Raw genomic sequence first — 20,786 nt, forward strand, 5'->3', positions numbered from 1 at the left:
CACAGAACCCATTTCGACGAAATCTGAGGGTTTAAAGTAATTTTAACATCACGTCGTTCTTGTTGGTAGACCCTGTATGTATTTTTATATTTTTCAAAATTTTGTCAACACACTAGAGTTGTTTTTTTTTATTTTTTATTTTTAGAATTTAGAATTTATTAGCGAAAATGTTTTGAGTTTAAAGCTTACAAATTCTGACTGAAAGAGAACGTTATTTGTGCGTCCATTTATACTCCTATTTGAAAGAGTGTTGCGTACGAAAATACTTTCTGGTTAATTTGGCTTAAGTTGAGTAATAAAACTATGAAGTCAATTTCATTTGTGTACTAAATATGTGACCTTGAGGCCAAAAATTTCGAACGAAAACAAAATTTTCAACCCCAAATATTTTTTAAGCCTCAAAAATGCAGTATACAGCCTGCTACACATAACATAAAGGATATGCCCGTTTGCCGTATATTTGCGGAGTAGATGCCTAACATGCTTTGAACTATTCGTTTGATACTTTCGTATACAATTAATAATTTACTTTGAAATTTCTTTGCTGCTGCAGTCACCGAACCACCAAAAGGACTGCGGCATATACTCAAAACAGAAGGTCCCGAAGCTTTCGCAAAGGAAGTGCGCGGCCGTAAGAATCTTATGTTGATGGACACGTCGTTCCGTGATGCGCATCAATCGCTGTTGGCGACACGTGTCCGTTCTCACGATCTGCTCAAAATCTCACCATATGTCGCACACAAATTCAATAATCTCTACTCGTTGGAGAATTGGGGTGGTGCCACCTTCGATGTTGCATTGCGTTTCCTACACGAATGCCCGTGGGAACGTTTGGAGGAAATGCGTAAACATATACCAAATATTCCATTCCAGATGTTGTTGCGTGGTGCCAACGCAGTTGGTTACACCAGTTATCCCGATAATGTCGTGCATAAATTCTGTGAATTGGCGGTAAGTAGTTTTATATTTATAAATTTATTAATGTGGTAGCTTTAAATAGCGTAAGTTTATTAAGTTAGTTATGGTTGGTAATTTGCGCTATTCGGATTAACCCATTCGATACAGCACCTAAGTTTCACATTAAACAATAACTGAAAATCAAAAGCTTCAAACTAAGATGTGATATTGATTAAGGATGTGTTAAGAAATCGACTTTGGACTAATATTTTATTATAGTTTAATAATATAATGTATTATAGAACAGAGTATGCTCGAGGCAAAATAATTTTTTGAAACAATAACAAATTGACAAATTATGCTATCGCTTCAAAGAATGTTATATATATTATTTTGACAGTCAAACATCAAAACGTGTAAATAGTCAGTGGTCAAAATAATATTTCTGTTTAATAAACGGTAGTTCCTACAATGCTTCATAGAAAATGTCCAGAAATTCTAATTTTCACTTCTTTTTAATTTTTTGACAGACTACTACAGGGTGGCTCACGAATCGTGCTACAAAAACAAACCGTAATCACTTTTTTTTAATCAATGCGTTACATTTATTTTTATTTTATATAATTAATTATTTGTAAAAATTATGGACCTAATTAGAAAATTATTCATTGCGGCCTGAAGAGGTGAAATCGGGATTGCCTCAATTATCGATTTAATGGACTGCTTCAATTCAGTCAGATTTCTGGGTTTTGTTTTGTATACATTTTGCATGACATAACCACATAAAAAAAAGTCTGGTGCAGTCAGGTCAGGTGATCTTGGGGGCCAGCAGAATGAGAAGTTTCTTGTTATTGATTTGTTTTGAAATTTTTGGTTGGAGCTCCGCGGTTTGGAAAGCGATACGACTTCGGCGTAGTTCTAGGTAAAAAAATGCAGTCAGCATCTTTAAATAACGGTGCCCATTGAAAGTTACTGTGAGACCGTTATTATTAAAGAAGTATGTACCGACAATACACCTTAATGAAACTGCGCACCAGACAATGACTCATTCTGGGTGAAGTTCCGTCTCGTGCATTATTATCATCAGACATAACAAGACAATTTATCAAGTTATTGTCTTCTTCGGCCATTTCAATAATTTTTTGGCGAAATTCCAAGCAAAATATAGGCAAATCTAGAGAGTTTGACCGGCTTGTTATTTGAACTTTGTACCGTCTACTAACTCCAAGTTGTGAGTCGAAACACTTGGGTTTGCCTGAATTGACCATGTAACAGCCCCGATTGTTTCTTGAACACGAACATACGGATCTCGATGGTACAGTCTTCTTGCGATACTGTTAGATTCGGCAAACATGTTTACCAACCTCATGGTCCATCTACTCTAATTTGAACGGAAATGACGGACTGCAATGCATGATACCGCTGCACTATCCAAACCCTCTTTTCGGTATCCCAAGCTTTAATTTTTAAAAAATATAAATAATAACCTGCCAAATAAAAAAAGTAAATCCGTTGCATATGTCTAGAACCGAATTGCCTTAATTCTGTTATATAAATTATAAGCTCTTTTTGGTATCCTGCTTAGATAAAAAAAATATAGAAATTATATGATTTTCTTCAAAGGTACAAACTGGCATGGATATTTTCCGTGTTTTCGATTCGCTTAATTATTTACCCAACTTGATTTTGGGTATGGAAGCTGCCGGTAAAGCCGGTGGTGTCGTTGAGGCTGCCATTTCTTACACCGGCGATGTAAGCGATCCTGCACGCACTAAATATGATCTCAATTACTATACAAACTTGGCCGATGAGCTGGTGAAGGCCGGCACACACGTGCTTTGCATCAAAGATATGGCGGGTTTGTTGAAACCACAAGCGGCAAAGTAAGTCACTAACTTTTTATCTATCATAAGCCATGTCTGCTTTATCTAATAAACATTAGATGGTCCACCAAAATGAGGCTAATATTTACTCCAACGTATTCGTATTATCTTTCCACGTTACTACTATAGATTACTTATCACCGCTATACGCGATAAGCACCCCGATATACCAATACATATCCACACACACGACACTTCGGGTGCCGGTGTCGCCTCTATGCTCGCCTGTGCCGAAGCTGGCGCTGATGTTGTTGATACAGCGGTGGACTCTATGTCCGGCATGACATCGCAGCCCAGCATGGGCGCTGTGGTAGCGTCGCTGCAAGGCACACCGCTCGATACACAGTTCGATTTGCGCGATATCTCCGAATATTCTGCTTACTGGGAACAAACACGCACACTTTATGCGCCCTTCGAATGTACCACCACCATGAAATCGGGCAATGCCGACGTGTACCTCAATGAGATACCCGGTGGTCAATATACCAATTTGCAATTCCAAGCATTCTCATTGGGTCTGGGTGACTTCTTCGAAGATGTTAAGAAAGCTTATCGTGAGGCGAATTTGTTGTTGGGTGACATTATTAAGGTGACACCATCGTCCAAGGTTGTTGGTGATTTGGCGCAATTTATGGTGCAGAATAAATTAAATGCCGAACAAGTGTTAGAGAAGGCTGAGGAATTGTCATTCCCCAAATCGGTGGTGGAATTCCTACAAGGTTCAATCGGTATACCACATGGTGGCTTCCCCGAACCACTACGCTCACGTGTGCTCAAGGATATGCCACGCGTTGAGGGACGTCCCGGTGAAAATTTACCTGCTTTAGACTTTGATAAACTTACGAAGGATCTGAAGGAATCTCATCCCCATATTAGTGAACGCGATGTTATGTCGGCGGCGCTTTATCCAGCTGTAACCGAAGACTTTTTGTACTGTCGTGAGAATTATGGACCGGTCGATAAGCTAGATACACGCATTTTCCTTACTGGACCCAAGGTGGGCGAAGAATTTGAAGTTGCCATTGAACGCGGCAAGACCTTGAGCTTGAAGACTCTGGCTATGGCCGAAGATTTGACGGCGAACGGCGAACGTGAGGTATTCTTCGAGATGAACGGTCAACTGCGTTCCGTGCTGATACGCGACAAGGAGGCCGTAAAGGTGAGTAAGCAGGAAAAATGCATAAGATATATGACGAGTAGATATAGTATATATTTATGAGTATAAATATGATAGACGAAGCGTTAAACATATTTTTACTGTTATCTTCGTAATGTTTTTACAACTTTTGTTTCTTTACATTCACAGGAACTGCACATCCATCCTAAAGCCAACAAGTCGAATAAAAACGAAGTGGGCGCTCCCATGCCAGGTACCGTCATCGATATTCGTGTGAAGGAGGGTGATACCGTTGAAAAGGGTCAACCATTGGTTGTGCTCTCGGCAATGAAAATGGAAATGATTGTGCAAGCACCAAAAGCGGGCGTAGTGAAGAAGCTGGAGATCATCAATGGCATGAAATTGGAAGGTGACGATTTGATCATGCAGATAGAATAAAAATCACGTGCCACAAACCACTGAACTACACAAAAACATACATATGCTCTCAACGATTGCTTAAACCAACTGCTCAGCTAATAAAAATTATAAATGTAACTATTTGGCGGTTAAGCTGGTCACAAGCAAAGCAAACGAATATTCATAGCTACTTAAATAAAAAAAACTTGCAAGCATACAATTAATTTGAGTGTGTAAAAAACCAAATGTTACAATTAATGATATGTGTAGTAAATGAAAGAAGGAAATTGTTATATACAAGCATACATACTTACATGCATACAAAATGGACAAAACTAGATACTTAAATACCTACTATATATATATTTATAAATGTTTACTAAACCGACATACTTATATATATAAAACGGAACTTTCGGCCAAAACAGAATATCTCAGAGAATAACTTGGCTGTTTAATGCAAAAAATGACATTGTCAATTTAAGAAAAATAGTAAAACTAATGATCATACAAGTACATACATAAGGCAACTACATTTAACACACACATACATATGTACGTTTTCATTTTAAGGTTTGAACTTTTGTACCTTCATAGAGAATTAATATGTACAATATCTATAACAAATGTAAAACTTAATATTGTTATTGCTAATTAACGCAGCAGAAGTGTAGAAGTTGTAAACAACAAAATTTTTTATGTATTTTATGAGCAAACCTTTTTTACGCACAAACTTTTTGTTCCATATCAACCCATTGTTCAAATGCCTTGAATTGTATATATGCTGTTTGTATAGAAATGAAAAATGCAAACGAACACACATGCGAACTTTGAAAACACAACAACAAAGCTTGTGTGGCATGTGTACTTTGTTAGCAAATGTTAAGAAAAAAAGCTATACTTTTATTGTAAGTAGTATAATGATTTCCTTACCTTTTGTGTATGTATGTGCGTATATAGTTTGTTTTAAGTTAAGAATTAATCTAGTGTGTGGCATATTTTTTTCTTATTCGATTGTTTTTATTTTGGATAACATATTTTGTTTAAGTTTCATTGAAAAAAAATTTAAAATATGTTCCAATTTATTATAATGCAAAATAATTTAAATACAATTTATTTCTGTAATGTAAAACATGTAAAAAATATGTATATGTTTAAAATTAAATAAAGATATGTTGAAAGAAATAATGCACATTATTTTCTTTATATTGGCATTGGCGTGGCGTTTGCTTATGATTGCTTATCTAGATACCTACAAATATTATTTATTAATTTTCACATTTTTTGCTGTAACAGTAGATAGCCGAGATATTTTATGCACACATTCTAAAACATTGAGCCACGCACCAATTCGGCGTTTTGACAGCCATTCGGTTGCAAATTGACAATTTCTTATAGAATGTCAGAAATTGCAGTATTTATATTATTTGCGTATGCTATAAAGCGTATGGTATAATCATAAAACCACTGAATTTTGTTATTAAAATAAAATGCTTTATTTCATTTCATAATTGTACATTAAATCAAACATAATATACAATATTAACAAATTATAAACCAACTAAGTCCAAACGTAATCAAATATATTTAAATACCATTGACGATGAACTCGAGAAACATCAATTCCTTTGTCAGCTCATTGACACGTTTGTGGTGCCGCTGCAGGTATGGCGTGAGCACCTCCACTACATTGCGCATGCCAGGCACACCATGCTCAGTAGGCGCGGCAATGCAGTCACTGAGTAAATAATGCAAAACAAGATTGGCAATTTTGCAGTGCCGTGAATTTGTCGTCCACGCTTTGGTATGTTCCATGAGCGTAACACGCTGATCACTGTTCAGTGTATTAATTAATTCACGCACGGGTTCTGTGTTACGTTCACGCACGTAGTCGCTCAGAATGTTGTAAGTTGTTTTAGGTTTGCCTAGTTTTAGCGCCAGCTTGAAGGCTTTTTTCAAATTTTGCTTCTGATGTAGCAACGATTGTAATGTTTGCTCTTGTTGCACCAGCTCGGCACGTTTTTCAATTTCATCATTTCGACATGCCGTTGTCACATCTTGCCATTGTATCAATTTGGAGTCAGCACCGCCGCTATAAAAGCTTTTACCACTGCGTGTAGATATTGCCAGTGACCAAATGCGATCTGTGTGCGCATCTAAAGTTTGCACGCATTCATTTGTTTTTATGCTCCACAATTTAAGCAGACCATCCGATGCTGCAGACACTATATATTTGCCGTAGTCAATGAATTCAGCACGTAATACGGTACATTCTTGTTCGAAGCGTTTAATACATGTGAGCGTAGCTAAAGACCACAGGCGTAGTGTACAATCGCTAGAAGATGTGAGCACAACTTGATCGGCTGGTGAAAAGCGCACGCACCAAACTCCACGCGTATGACCACGCAATGTACCAACCAATGTATTACTGTCAGCGCTCCAAAGTTTGGCTGTTTTGTCTTGCGATGCTGTGGCCAATAACTTATTATTTGGTGCGAAACTGACGCTATTTACCTCCTTGTTGTGGGATAAAGCCGAATACTTTAAATTGAACGAATGTGGAGCATCTTTGTTTTTCTTCAAATTCCATACTTTGAGGCTGCCGTCTTGTGAGACGGATGCGAAAAACGCCGCGGTATTACAACCAAATGCAAGGCAACCAATAGTGGAAGTGTGACTGCTGTTATTGCGTGCCACACAGTTGAGCGCAAACGTATTTGGATTCACTCTCCATAGACATATGCTAAGATCTTTGCCGGCTGAAAGCAAGAGGTTAGTACCAGCAGCGGATGATAGCGTCATAACGGTGTCATTGTGACCACTCGCAATTTTGCAATTCATATTGGCTTCAGTATCATAAATTTTAATATTTTTGCTGTTAGATGCTACAGCCAGGAAGCGATCATTTTCACCCCAAAAGCATATATCCAGTATTTCATCATTAAAGCCGATCAGTTGTTTCGTACACTCTAGCTTATTTGCAGCTACACATTCATCAGTCGCTTTGAATAACAATATATTTTGTTCCACTGTTATCACAGCCAATTGTTCAGTGCGTTTACAATGTAATAACTGACGAAATTCTTGGCTAGTGTCTTCAGTCAAAGTTGTTAATTTTGATGTTTTACAATCCACCAATTTTAAAGCTCCCGTTGCGCATGATACCACTACATTAAGAACATCTGGATTATTACTATTTTTCAAGCACGCTATGCCCTCCAATTCCTCAAACATTGGTATAACTTTATGTTGAGATGCATCGGCAATCCGCCATACAATTAACACTTTGTCCCGACTTGCAGATGCCAGAAATTCGCTACCGGTTTCACCGCCTAAAAATGTTATAGCCGTAATCTGCGAAAGATGACCACGCATTTGGCGCAATAGTCGCTTTTCTGCATAATTCCAACAATATATCGTGTTGTCAGCACCAGCGGCATACACCTCTGTTCGCTTAATATCTGGATGGAAAGCTAAAACTAATGCAGGTCCGCTAAATTCTCGCAGCGCACACATACATGTGCTGTGCACATAGTCCCATATGCGCAGCGAAGAATCAGCACCACTGGAACATATGATTTTTCCACATGTGCTAAATTGTACTTTCACAATTGGACCTTTATGCTGTCCTTTCCACAATTTAACAACCTTTCCACTGTCAACTGACCATAAGCGCAACAATCCACTACGGTGAGCAGTGACAAGTAATGTATTATCGGGCGAAAGTGAGAAGCAAGTAGTTTCATCTTCCATTTGATCATCTTCGTTTCTTTCTATTTTATTGCCCGGCGTTAAGTCATTTTCGACTATTTCTACCGTGGTACCATATGCACGTACAAGTTGACTAGTAGAAACATTTATGGCACAAACTTCGGTGTTATTTAAGCAATAAATGCGTTCACCATCATCAGACCAAGCAACGTCACCCCCAGCATAGAAATTGTTGAATTTCGTAGCAACCGCAAAACTATGGTAATTACACAGACATACTATTTAACATTGTACATTATTTATAAGTTATTACTGTTCCTCACCTTTTTTCACACAAACCAGACATATTCTTGTTTGAGCATTAACAAAACTAAAATAATTTTTAAAAATATCCTCGTGCAATTATGAGAAGTTGTTTACGTTTTTCGTTTTCCTTTATCTGATACTTAACAACGTGCAAGCTACAGAGACTCTCCTACGATTGAGAACTAAAGAATTTTTTATCAAACAGCTGATACAGGGTGGCTACGACATACCAGCGAACACATTTTATAATACTGAAAGATATTAAAATATTGTTAAAATAATTCTAGGAGATATATAAAAGAAGTTATTTAAATATAAAAAATTTAACATTTAACTTATTAAATAATTAAAAATAATAATTCTATATAAATAATTATACATAAATGTTTTACAAATGTACAACAACGTGAACTGCTCAATAATAGTGTACATAAAACACAAAATTGATAATATAATTAGCGCCTATTATTGGCCAGTAAATATAATTTATATTGCCAATTGGATGCTCATCCAGACAAAGTTAAAAAATGTCCATTGAAAAATCCAGCATATTTTACACTTTGGAGTTAGTTCAGTATCTCTAATTGACTCACTTCATCCAGAGAAAGAGTTCATAAACATTCTCTGATATAAGTACCATCGAAAATATTTCACAGTAATAATAAGACAATCTATTATAAAAAACCACGCAAATAATCTAGTAACGCACTATTATGTATTTTAATATATTTCAGTGCTAGATTCTAGAATAACGGATCGGCACAAAATATCTGCACATCTCCATAATAAGAATCTCAAATATTTACTTAAATGCACTTTTAGTTGGGCAGGATAACATACGTGAACCAGTCATGTTGCAGATTTGCAAGTTCCAGTCAAAGTCGCAGCTATCACCCTCATTCATTACTTGAAGATGTAGAAATACTGTTTACTACTTTAAAAATCGTATATTTTGCACTTCAGTTTGTTTATTATGGTTTTGTTGTTTGTCAAGCAGCTGTTTACATAGTGCCGTTTCAGACAGGGACTCAAAAGAGTCTCATACCAGTTTATTGTTGGTGAGGGGACGACGAGGAAAGACGAAGGGACCGTGCCACTCGTGTTCGGGTGGCACGCATTGTGTTCTTGTTCGTAACAGCTCGCTGCTACCCTTTTCAGCATTCCTTTTCACTTTCAAATCCTTTGAATGGTTGCAAGAGCGCTCGGTTTCAAATGAATTCGATCGCAAATTTGAGTTCTGTTATCTATTTTTGTATGTAATATGCAAATACGTATGCATAGAATAATAGAAATATTATGACAAATTGTAAATAAGGAGAGAATTAAGATATAGATTATGGAGTAAAGAAATTATGAATTTTTAATACGGAGTAAAGAAATTATGAGTTTTTAATACTTAAAGATTAGGAAATTCCTATTATAAATTTGGCCTTGAAAATATTAGTAGCGGATATTCAATACATTCTTGTGGATTAGGGAATTCCCGTCTTTAGTATTTTTTTGAAACTATTTAGCGGGTAGGTACTTGTATTATGCATATTGTTCTACCATATTCATGGTAATTCATTGCAAGCAAAATGTGTGACCATCATCTCAACATACAAATGAAATACGCAGCACGCAGTGTCGCGCGGTGTTGCGCAGTCGAACCGCACAAATATTTACGAACATTTTGTGAAAAGGAATGCAGAAAAACTAGACTCGAGTTGCTGGACTCTTTTTGACCGTGTGAATGCCCAGAGCGACACCAAAAGAAAATTTGAAAAACATCAGACTCTTTTGCATCCCAATGTGAAACGGCACATAGCGATGCGAGCGACAAGGTGATGCCGCACTGTGTAAATACGCTAAATTGTTTAATAATAACGAAATAGTGACGTAAGTCTATGAATAAAAAGTACTTTATGAAATAAACACTCAATTTGTTTTTATTTCTCAATAAATTATGAGAGTGACACCTATTTGCAGAGAATGTAATATATTTAACATTATCTGCTATTTGTTGTCCGAAATCAACTACATAAATTGGGCATACAATTCAACCTAACAGTCTGGCAGCATGATATTCACCAGCCACTTCACCATTACTAGCAACATGTAGCTGGCAACTTTTTTGCGACAGCAGCCTCCTGCACGAGTATGAGCGCCTGGTAGAAAGCGACAAATCTGACAAACGGTACACAATTTTTATTTTCCTTGCAGCGCACGGAAAAGCCGCTGCTGTGGTGTGTGTATGTGTGTGACAGCGGCTTAATGAGTGACTGAGTGCGTCGTATAAATGCCATATTAGAAGCTTTTTATGTGGATTTTTATAAAACTTTGTTGAAAATATTTTGCATTAAGAAATTTTCTCAATGAAGCAAAAAAAAAATTTGGTTTTATTTTTCGGGAAATTGTTCCGCAATTACTTACCTTTGTATGATTTAAGCTTCTAAATACCTACTTTTATCCGACGTAACGGAAAATTCCTGAAAGCCTATAGGGTATTAGTTATGGTTAGGCGAATATTTTTTTATTGTGATATGTTTTGCTTTTATTAATGTTCGAGTATATTAGTATAAGCTAATGCATTGAAAATTTAAATATATTGGAAATTTTATGCATTACTAAATATGTGTTTGATAAAAAATATTTTATTTTATTCGAATTTGCATATGATAAATTAACATATTCTAGTTTTAAAAATTAAAATATGTAAATAAATAAATATAAATAATAATAAATAGCTTATTTGCAATTTGTATATTATGTTTGAGTAAAAGTATAATATGCAATGTAAATAATCATATTTAAATAAAAATAAAAATACAGAATAAGGCCATCAAGGACATAATTAACATTAATAATTGTGCAATAAAATGTATGTTTGTGGGTTTAAAAGCTTTGAATTAAAAATTCGTAAAAATTAGTATGATATCCTTGGTAGCTTTTGCTATTAAAATTAAGAGAATATATATTATATAATTTAAACAAGCAATTATAATTAAAAATATTTCGATTTGATGTAACAAATTAATAGTAATCATTTACGAATTCAGCTAAACCCTACTTAAATAAATGGAATAAGTAAAATATTTTACTTTTTAACCACTATGATTTTTTGTATTAAAAAATTTTAATAAAAACAAGTAAGGAAGGGCTAAGTTCGGATGTAACCGAACATTTTATACTCTCGCAAAGTCAAATAGTATACTCGTTTGAGATTTCTTTGTGGATTGGCTGATATTTTCGGTAGAAGGTCAACTATAGGCACTGGGGTCCACATATTTAGTACTTAGGGGCTTAAACAGTTTTGGTTCGATTTAGACAATTTTTGGCCACAAGGTGGCATACTTTAATCGCATTATTCACGCAAAGTTTTATCCCGATACAGTCATTGTTGCCTGATTTGCATAGTGGAAAGTGAAATAATCAGATGGAATTTAAAATGGTGTTATATGGAAAGTAGGCGTGGTTGTAGTCCGATTTCGCCCATTTTTGCACTGTGACATAGAAACATGAAAAGAACGTTATGCACCGAATTTGGTTGAAATCGGTTAAGCAGATCTCAAGATATGGGTTTTCACCTAAAAGTGGGCTGTGCCACGCCCACTGTCTAATTTTGAACGCGGTTCCTATAAAGTCATCTCATACCATCCCAGAGATAAAATTTAATGACTCTGGCGTGTTTAGTGCTTGATTTATCGCGCTTTTAGTAGTTTTTAACAGTACCGTTATATGGGGAGTGGGCGGAGTTGCCACCCGATTTCAACTATTTTCACACCGTCAATAGAAGTGCTAAAAATATTTGCTTCCAGTGAATTTTGTTATTATAGCATTAGCGGTTTAGGAGATATGCACATTAAACCTATTAGAGGCGGGACCACGCCCACTTTTTTAAAAACAATTTTAACTGCAGATGCCCCTCCCTAATGTGATCCTGTGTACCAAATAACAGTCTTGTATCTTATTGCGGAGCTTAGTTATGGCAAGTTATTTGTTTTTGATTAATGGCGTTTTGTGGGCGTGGCAGTGGTCCGATTACGCCCATCTGCAATACCAACCGTCTCACGGTACCATGAAACATGTCTACCAAGTTTCATAAAGATATCTCAATTTTTACTCAAGTTAGAGCTTGCACGGACGGACGGACAGACGGACGGACGGACAGACAGTCACAGTCAGGATTTCAACTCGTCTCTTCATCCTGATCATTTATATATATATAACCCTATATCTAACTCGATTAGTTTTAGGTGATACAAACAACCGTTAGGTGAACAAAACTATTATACTCTGTAGCAACAGGTTGCGAGAGTATAATAAAATATATGTTTTTAATTAAGAAAAAGAGAATATTTGTAAAAATGCTGAATTGTTAATTGAATAAATAATTTTAATTGATTTAAAAATGTTAAAATAAAAGTTTGTTAAAATTTTAAATTTACTTCGTAGCAACACTGATACGGATAAATGTACATATATGTACGTATATGCATACAAGTATATTTATAGTATGTACATATGTAAATATTTCATGTTTTTCAACATTTTACACAAATTCTTTTAAGCGTTTCATTTGAAAAATTTAAATAAATTTAAAATATTGACTATTTTAAATATATAAAAATGTTTTTTTATTTAGATTTTTTTTTTAATTAAAACATTGTTAACCAGAAATAAAATTCTGTGTAGTATATAGAAAAACAAACAATCCAAAAAATTTAAAATGTTTATGTTTGCGTAAATAAACCAAAACCATATAACCCATTATATGTATACATTTTTTTGTTTAGTTTTTTAATTTAACCTAAGTAAGAAAACTTTGTAATTCTTTTTTTGGCTTTTCAATATTTTAATTTTGTTTTTAATATTTAATTAAAACTAGTTATACTTCGAAAACGAAACAATTTTTGCTACGTAATTTTCAAATTTTTTTTTTATAAAAAAAAATTTTCTTTACAAGTATAATTAAATTTTTTTTAATAAATTTTTTTTTTATAATTGTGTAAAATTTTGATTTTTAATCATCTTTTTTCTTATATAAAATGTTGGCCGATTATTAAAGCTAAAGACATTTTTCTATCTGTTTATAATTATATCATCATATCAGTTTTAAAACCAAAAAGGTATGTTTAATTTAATTTTTGCAAAAATAATTTAATTCAATCTCTAAAAGAGAAAGTCGCGTTAGCTCAAACGTTTACCAGCATTTATATGCATGTGTCCGTATGTATGTATGTACATATTTGCGGACGTATAATATGTAAAAAGCATTTTAAAATTAACTAATTAGATTAAGTTAAGCACAAAGCCATGAAATGAACGCCACACACCTTATAAAGCCATGCAGTGTAGAGCAAAAAATAAAAGCAAACACAATCAAACAGAGAAACAAAAAAATGAAAAGCAAAAATTGCAAACTTTGAAACTTGCAATTGCCCTTTTCTGTACAAAAACACTTGTCAATGAGAGTGAAATCTGGATGAAACTGCCGCAAGGCGAGGCAGTCGCCAATACGAGCGGCTATTGGATGCTGTTATACATCTATGCATGTGTGTGAGTGTGTAGCGCTAACCTGTCTTGCATTGTGGGCGCCCCAGTGTACATATTCACAGCTATATTTATATGTGACATACACACATACATTATTATTATATTTTAGTCATGTATACCACACATAGAGGAGTGTATGTGTGTGTGTGTTTGCGCACCAGCTCCACTTCTCCACCCACACAAAAGAAATTGGTTGAAAAATTTGTGTTACCATTTCGGGAGAATGTCGCTGACAACATTTGCATACACAAATTTCAAATTAATAATGCGTAATAAAGGCAACAACAAACACACACACACACTCGTGCATATTGTTATTTGCAGAGCGTTACGGGAAGCGTGTTAGTGCGATTTCATCCGGTGCATATCTATCTACAAACTTGTGGGTCGTTCGTACGGGATAAGCATGATAAGAAGAAGCGCATGCGCAAGCGCGTCAAACGCTATGTCAGCGTTCGTACGTCGAGAATTCGAAATGAGCTTATATTGAATGCGAGTGTGCACGACAATAATTCATAATCGATAAAAATAATGTCATAAAATTTCTAAGTTCTGAATAAGCCAGCAATGCGAGTTAGACAATTAGCAATGGAGTTAGCGACGCGGCAGCGTGCAATTAGACTACATATTACTTATTCATATAGGAACAGTAATGGCACAAAAATGTAAAATGTACTTAAATATGTGTATGTATGCAAATGATGTGACAAGTTAACAAAGCAAGGCTTAAATATTTGATTGAATAATTGTATAATTAATAATTTATTAGCAAATAACCATTAGTTAATTATATAAACATTTGTGCAATTAATAAATAATTTAAAAATATGTCAAAAAAATATGCAATATTTATTATTAAATTAGTATACAAATATATTAAATAGTTTTAGTTTTTTTCTGTAAACTTTTCACAATTATAGCAGACTTCGTAAAAAATAAATCTAAAACAAAAATAAAAAAATCAATAACCATAAAAAAATAAACATAGAAAATATTTATAAAGAACATTAAAAAAAATGTTTGTATAACTAAAATTATGATAATTGCTTATAAAATACAAAAAAACCGTTCCCACGACAGTCGGGTCTACGTATCCGGAACGGACCCGAATTTTATCCGGCTAAGGACTGTCAACTCGGCAGAAATTTGCCACTACAACAACAACAAACATTTTTTTATATACAAAAAGTTTAGAAAATTTGTTGAAGAAATATTAAAAAAATGGAATTAAAAAGTTTTAAATTTTTACAATTTTCAAAAATAAACATTATTATAATTAAAAAATTAAGTAAAAAATAACATAAAAACCTTTGTAAAAAAACAAAATCTGGTTTAAAATAATTATTGTATAAATAAAAATACAATAATTAATAAAAATATAATAATAAATAAAAAAAATATAAAAATAAACAAAATTAATAATCTACAAAAAATGTCTCTGTATGCAAAATATATACAGACGTGTTCGAAATAATAAGAACAACCAAAGTGAGCATAAAAATCCATGAATAAAATGTTTGCAGAAGTATTTTATTTAAACCTGACCTAAATAAAATAAATTATTAAAATAAAAAAATGTATCTGTATGCAAAATATATATACATACATATATGCTAATAAAAAGAAAATAATAATTAAAAAGTTGCGGAAAAGAGTTAAGAAGAATGTATATTACACATATAATTAAAAAAGAAGAATAATAATAAAAAATAATAATAATAATAATAATAAATGTCTAGTTCACGGAACAAAAAAAAAACATAAGCGCATTAAATTATATGTTCGAAAAAAACATTTAAAATAAAAAAGATAAATAAATATAATACACTTAAAACAATAAAAAACATACATATGTATGATTGTAATTGTAATGATAAAATTATTATAGTGCTTGTAGTAAGTGCTAAAAAATTAAAATTAAAAACTAAATGAAAACATAACAGTAAATATTTCAAAATATAATATAAAATTTACAAACGAATATATATAATCTTGCACAAAAGTTTGCCACAAACGATTTAGCGTAAGCAATAACACTAAACTTTTGCTTGAAATATTTTAATTTTATACATTTTTCGTCAAAACTGTTCAACTAAACCACTTAATTTGAAAAAATATTTAAAATATTTAACATAATATGTTTTTCACAAAAAATTTATCTAACTAAAAATTTCGGTTGCCTAATTGAATTGTAGTGAAACCGGTAAAAAATTTTGAAATAATAATTTCATTATTTAGAAATATTAAAAATTTTGAAAACAAAAAACAGAATTAAAAGGAAAAATAATAATAATTTTTGTTTTTAGTGTCTTATGTAATATGATACAAAACAAATATTCAGAAATAAGTTGAAAAAATAGTAATGAAGATTCTATGTTTTTTTTTATAAAAAGATGCAAATTCAAAATTATGTTATAAAAATATGAAAAAAAATTATAAAAAGAATACATAAGCGTGAATCTTAAAATTCTGAATATTTTATATAATAAATTAAAATATAAACACACCTATTTATATATATATTAAAAAAAAGATTTCAAACATATGCGTAGCTTCCAATAATTAGACCACATTTTCTGTATTATATAGTTGGTATAAATATTTATTTTTATTTAGTTTGGCTTCGAAGCACAAGCAGAAAGTAACAAAATTGTTTAACAATAACTTTCATTTTAAATTTCCCTCGTTGTTGTTTTTTTTTACCACTTTTTCGCATCTTCACTTTTTCACTTATAATTGAGAGTATAATTTAGGAACACTAATGTGCTTTATGTATGTGTGTATATGTATGATTGGCTTAAAAATGAAGTCACATCTTTGCAAATCAGTTTTTAAAATTTTATAAATTTTTCTTTAACTCTTTAATATTTGATTGTTGTTTTTGTTTTTGGGCAAGCATAAAGTCTTTGTTATCTCATTCAAGCTCTTGCTTTATTGGCAAGCCAGCTATCGCAGCAGCGCTACTATTACTAGCCGATGTTGAGGCTTTGGTTGTCGACTGCGCCGACTTCATGTCCTTCATGCGCATATCCTTGGCAGTCTCAATATTGCCCGTGCGGTTGCTGGGCTCCTTCGGTGACTTCAGTGTCTGAGCAGCGTTGGTTGTTAAAGGTATTGAAATGTACTGTTGGCCGCTGCCATCTGTGGAGGGGAATAGAATTATGTACATATATTAGATATTATACATAAAAAAAAATAGTAAAATAAAAATATTAATAAAACCAAAAAATAAACACCAATATAAAACAAGAAAAAAGTAAAAAATAAAATTAAACGATTACTATAAAAAAATTGAAACAAAAAAACAAAAAACAAATAAAAATAAAGAAATATAAAATAAAATTTTAAACAAAAAATAGAAATAAAGAAAAACAAATAAAATTTATAAAAATATTTATTTGTAAAATAAGCACAAATAACAATATAAAATAAGTAAAAAATTTAAAAAATAATTGAAATTGAAATTAAAAACAAAAATATTTAATAAACAAAACAAAATGTTTGTAAAATTAAAATAAATAACAATATAAAATTATAATGCAAAAGATTACAATTACAAAAAAAAAACAATTTTTTTTAAATATATACAAATTACTCCTTAATATTAAAAATTAAAAAAAAAACATTCATCTGATGATAACTAAAAAACCAAAAAATAGAAAAATCTATCTTTTTTCACAATCTCATAAATTTCCATCACCTTCTTCTGTGTGCAACTGCAAGTGACCAGATTGTATTAATTTCAGCAACATATCCTGCGGTAATCCTGTCAAGCTCGATGGTGCCGCATAACTAGTGAGGCACTCGGCTGGCGTCATCGCTTGCCTCTCTTGCTGAGCGATATTTGTGTTGTGCTTCAATTTCGTTTCAGCCACTGTTGCATTGTGTGTCAAATCTTCGGCGATTGCGTAACCAATATTTTTATTAGTCATTGCAGAAGCGACGGAGGTGGTAGCTGCTGCTGCTGCTTGTTGTTTACTGTTTTCCTGTGTTCTCGCTTCGGTGAGGACACTGTTTTTAACAGCTTGCAATTGCGCAGGTCCCGGCGATTCAGCATCGGATGAGTCGTCCGATTCATTACCAGACGAGAGGGGTGAACGGTCTTCCTGCAAATGGAGAGAATTGGAAGCATATAGAATAAGATTAAGGTAGTGTCGAAAAATAAGCAAAATATATTAGTAAATATGTATTATACAAAAAAAAAATTAAAGTAAGTCGTGGGTTTTTAAATTTATGTCTCAACCAGATAAGCTAGTTTTTGGAAAACGCGCTAAGTTAGATGTCTTAAAAAACCGTTCTGAGGCGGAGCTTTCAAAAAATTTGTTTAAACTCTGCTTAACGCCGACTGTAAAACCGCGTGGGTTCGGTGGAAATTCGACTAAATTTCTGGTGTGAAGTCAGTCGTCCCACAACTAACCTATTTAGTTCACCGTGATTGAGTTAAGCGCAGTTCAAAGCAACTCGATAATTTTACAGAGATTCCGATTGAGTAATAGTTCGAAAAAGTCTATGGAGAAGGCTTCCTCGACCTAGGTAAGTGACGTTGGTAATGAAGCCATTTCGCGAAAGCTGCGATCGATCTGCTATATCTTCAGAGTTCTCTGTTATGTAGCACCATCTCTAGAAGTGAGCTCGACCCGTTCAGACTCATCGATTGACCTTGCAAATCTATTGTCGCTCATCTGAGTCATTTGCAAACAGTTACATTCGACCACAGCATCGCCTACGAGTCACTGGTTGTTGCCGTAATCAGCCAGAAAACAATGTTTTTCGAAATTAACATTTTAAAATAACACATGGCGTTTACAAAATCGCTTAGAATTGTTGTTTAGATATTTTTGTATAACTTTTTTGTATTAATTGTTCGAAAATACAAATTAATTAATGCGCTTTGTTGCAATTTTGCGCCGCCAAACATGAGCGCTTATGCGAATATCGGCTAATTACGCACGAATATCGAACGCAAATAAACAACAACCACAATGCCACAACAACAGTTGCTGTGTTGCTGTAGCAAACACACAAATTCTGCACGGCGGCAGCAGTTAGCTTATTGGATTTCGTGAATGCGCTGACAGTAATTGAGCTCATAAAGCTTAGATAATTCTTAGACAGTTTACACGGCATTGTCGCCAAAGCTGAGCCGAGCGCTGGACATTTGAATTGTGCGCGCGCACACACAAACATATATGCAGACATACGGGCTAACATGTGTTCGCAGAGCGCAGCGTTGAAAGGCAAAGCGTGCCGCCAACGCCGCCAAAAATACGACGACAACAACAACGAGGCCGCACAATACGCAAACTAAGTGAAGTAGAAGAAAATAGATACAGCTGGAGCAACAATTGCACAAAGCAACAAAGAGACACACAGAAGCGCAGCGACACTCGTGCAAGCAAACGGATAGTTTTTCGTCGCATTAAGCATATGCAGAAATGCATTGTGAGTTTTGTTGTAGTAGGTGCATGTTGCATCCACCTTCTCGATTTCACGAATATTACACATGCGCATGCGACAGGCGTACAGTTGAACGGACGGACGTACGTTTTGTCAGGCCAGCCTGGTAAATACGGCAGCGACTGTAGCATCGGTATTAGGCAAAAAACTTCTACATCTGCCGCCGTTGATACGAGCAAAGCAAATAATAGTTGACCGCGGCGAGCCCAGCCCAGCCCAGAGTCAACCCAAATGGTCAAAGCCAGCAGCTCGAGAAAACAGCGCGTCATCGCACATAGTTAGAGCCAGTAACGCTCAGCAAATGCTAAGCCAAGCCAGAAGCTCGGCCAGTCAGCCAGTCAGCCAGCCGGCAAGCTGACAAACCAAATGCTCAACCAAATGACCAACGAATGAGCAGCAGCAGCAGCGACTGAGGCAGCGACAGCGCGCCTTCAACTGTGGCAAAAATGCACAAAGGGATCAGTTTCATTGATGATGGCGCTTTTGCATTACGCCTGGTTGCGCTTTCAATGAATACGCGCGCATAAATATGCATACACACGAGGCGAGCGTACGAGCGTCACCCAGAAAGATTTTCAAATCAAGCAACTCTATGCAAATATTTGACAATTTGAGGATAAATGCAAAATTTTACAACTGTTTTAAACCGAAGCTCAAATACCTACGGCAGCTAGTAGCGTATCAGAACTAGTTCTTTAGGTTCTGTATAAATCCTTTAGAAGATGGTTTCCTATTGTCTTTGTTGCCTCACTTGCTTTATCATTATTGCGTTAGCGGATATCCAAGCCTATTCTAGACAAAATCGAGCTAATATAAGAAGAAAAGTACCTTGACCAGGGAGTTAGTGACAAGCTCAAGGCTGGTAAGGGTACTCTCCCGGATTTACAAGAATATCCGTCCAACGTCTGTCAAACCGGCGAGATATTCTCAAACAAACAAACAAACAAATATAGTAACTTTTCAATTTGTAGTGACCTAAATTATTTTCTTTGCCTATTCGAGTTCTTCATCCTTATACAAATTAGTCTGAAAATATGGGTTCTAACAAATATCTTAACTATATATGCAAAAACTCGAAACTTAGAAAATATCTTTCAGAAGAATTTGAATTCCGATATGAATCCACAGTTCACCACTCATTACCCCCAATCAGCTGTAGAATCAACATATAATAGATGACGGATTCGCGAAACGAAATTGTATTTCGTCAAAGAGAGCACATTACTTTTTGAGATTGTTCGTAAGAGACACGGATTTGTTTGGTGGAGCATTTCCACCGATTATTGTAAACTGGTCTAAATCGTCGCAAAATATGATTGAACAGGAAGTTTGGTCACTTAGGCAAGTATACTTTTTATACAGGAGGATATAGTAAGACAATCCAACTCTAAATTACGTTCAGGTTCCTAGACTGGTAAGGTCACAACTAGATTTTTCGATGAGCTCTTGAGAACGAGTTCCATAAGCCATGTTTTTCTAAT

General features: G+C 34.2%; 3 protein-coding genes across 5 annotated transcripts in view; 1 reads left to right on the plus strand and 2 right to left on the minus strand.

Moving 5' to 3' along the window:
- Positions 1-5,484, plus strand: part of PCB (Pyruvate carboxylase) — a 32,356-nt gene extending 26,872 nt beyond the window's left edge. For all 3 annotated transcript variants that reach the window (XM_014235344.3, XM_036375283.2, XM_070108936.1), the window contains 4 exons: positions 554-951; positions 2,521-2,780; positions 2,910-3,939; positions 4,087-5,484. In XM_014235344.3, the coding sequence (XP_014090819.1) occupies positions 554-951; positions 2,521-2,780; positions 2,910-3,939; positions 4,087-4,335 (1,937 nt within the window). In that variant the 3' untranslated portion in view covers positions 4,336-5,484. The remainder of the gene's footprint in view (positions 1-553; positions 952-2,520; positions 2,781-2,909; positions 3,940-4,086) is intronic.
- A 284-nt stretch (positions 5,485-5,768) lies between these two features.
- On the minus strand, positions 5,769-8,549 carry LOC106617862 (transducin beta-like protein 3). Its single transcript, XM_070108937.1, has 2 exons — positions 8,331-8,549; positions 5,769-8,263 (listed from the first exon to the last, which is right to left on the minus strand). The coding sequence occupies exons 1-2, from the start codon at positions 8,351-8,353 to the stop codon at positions 5,884-5,886; spliced, it is 2,403 nt and encodes an 800-aa protein (XP_069965038.1). The 5' UTR covers positions 8,354-8,549; the 3' UTR covers positions 5,769-5,883.
- A 7,871-nt stretch (positions 8,550-16,420) lies between these two features.
- The window catches only part of bs (serum response factor blistered), a 45,099-nt gene continuing 40,733 nt past the window's right edge, over positions 16,421-20,786 (minus strand). Inside the window, exons 3-4 of the mRNA XM_014235369.3 lie at positions 17,549-17,954; positions 16,421-16,989 (exon numbers count right to left, since the gene is read on the minus strand). Of these exons, the coding sequence (XP_014090844.2) occupies positions 16,763-16,989; positions 17,549-17,954 (633 nt within the window). The 3' untranslated portion in view covers positions 16,421-16,762. The remainder of the gene's footprint in view (positions 16,990-17,548; positions 17,955-20,786) is intronic.

This window comes from Bactrocera oleae, chromosome 4 (assembly GCF_042242935.1).
Source record: "Bactrocera oleae isolate idBacOlea1 chromosome 4, idBacOlea1, whole genome shotgun sequence".
In the NCBI taxonomy this organism is placed as follows: domain Eukaryota; kingdom Metazoa; phylum Arthropoda; class Insecta; order Diptera; family Tephritidae; genus Bactrocera; species Bactrocera oleae.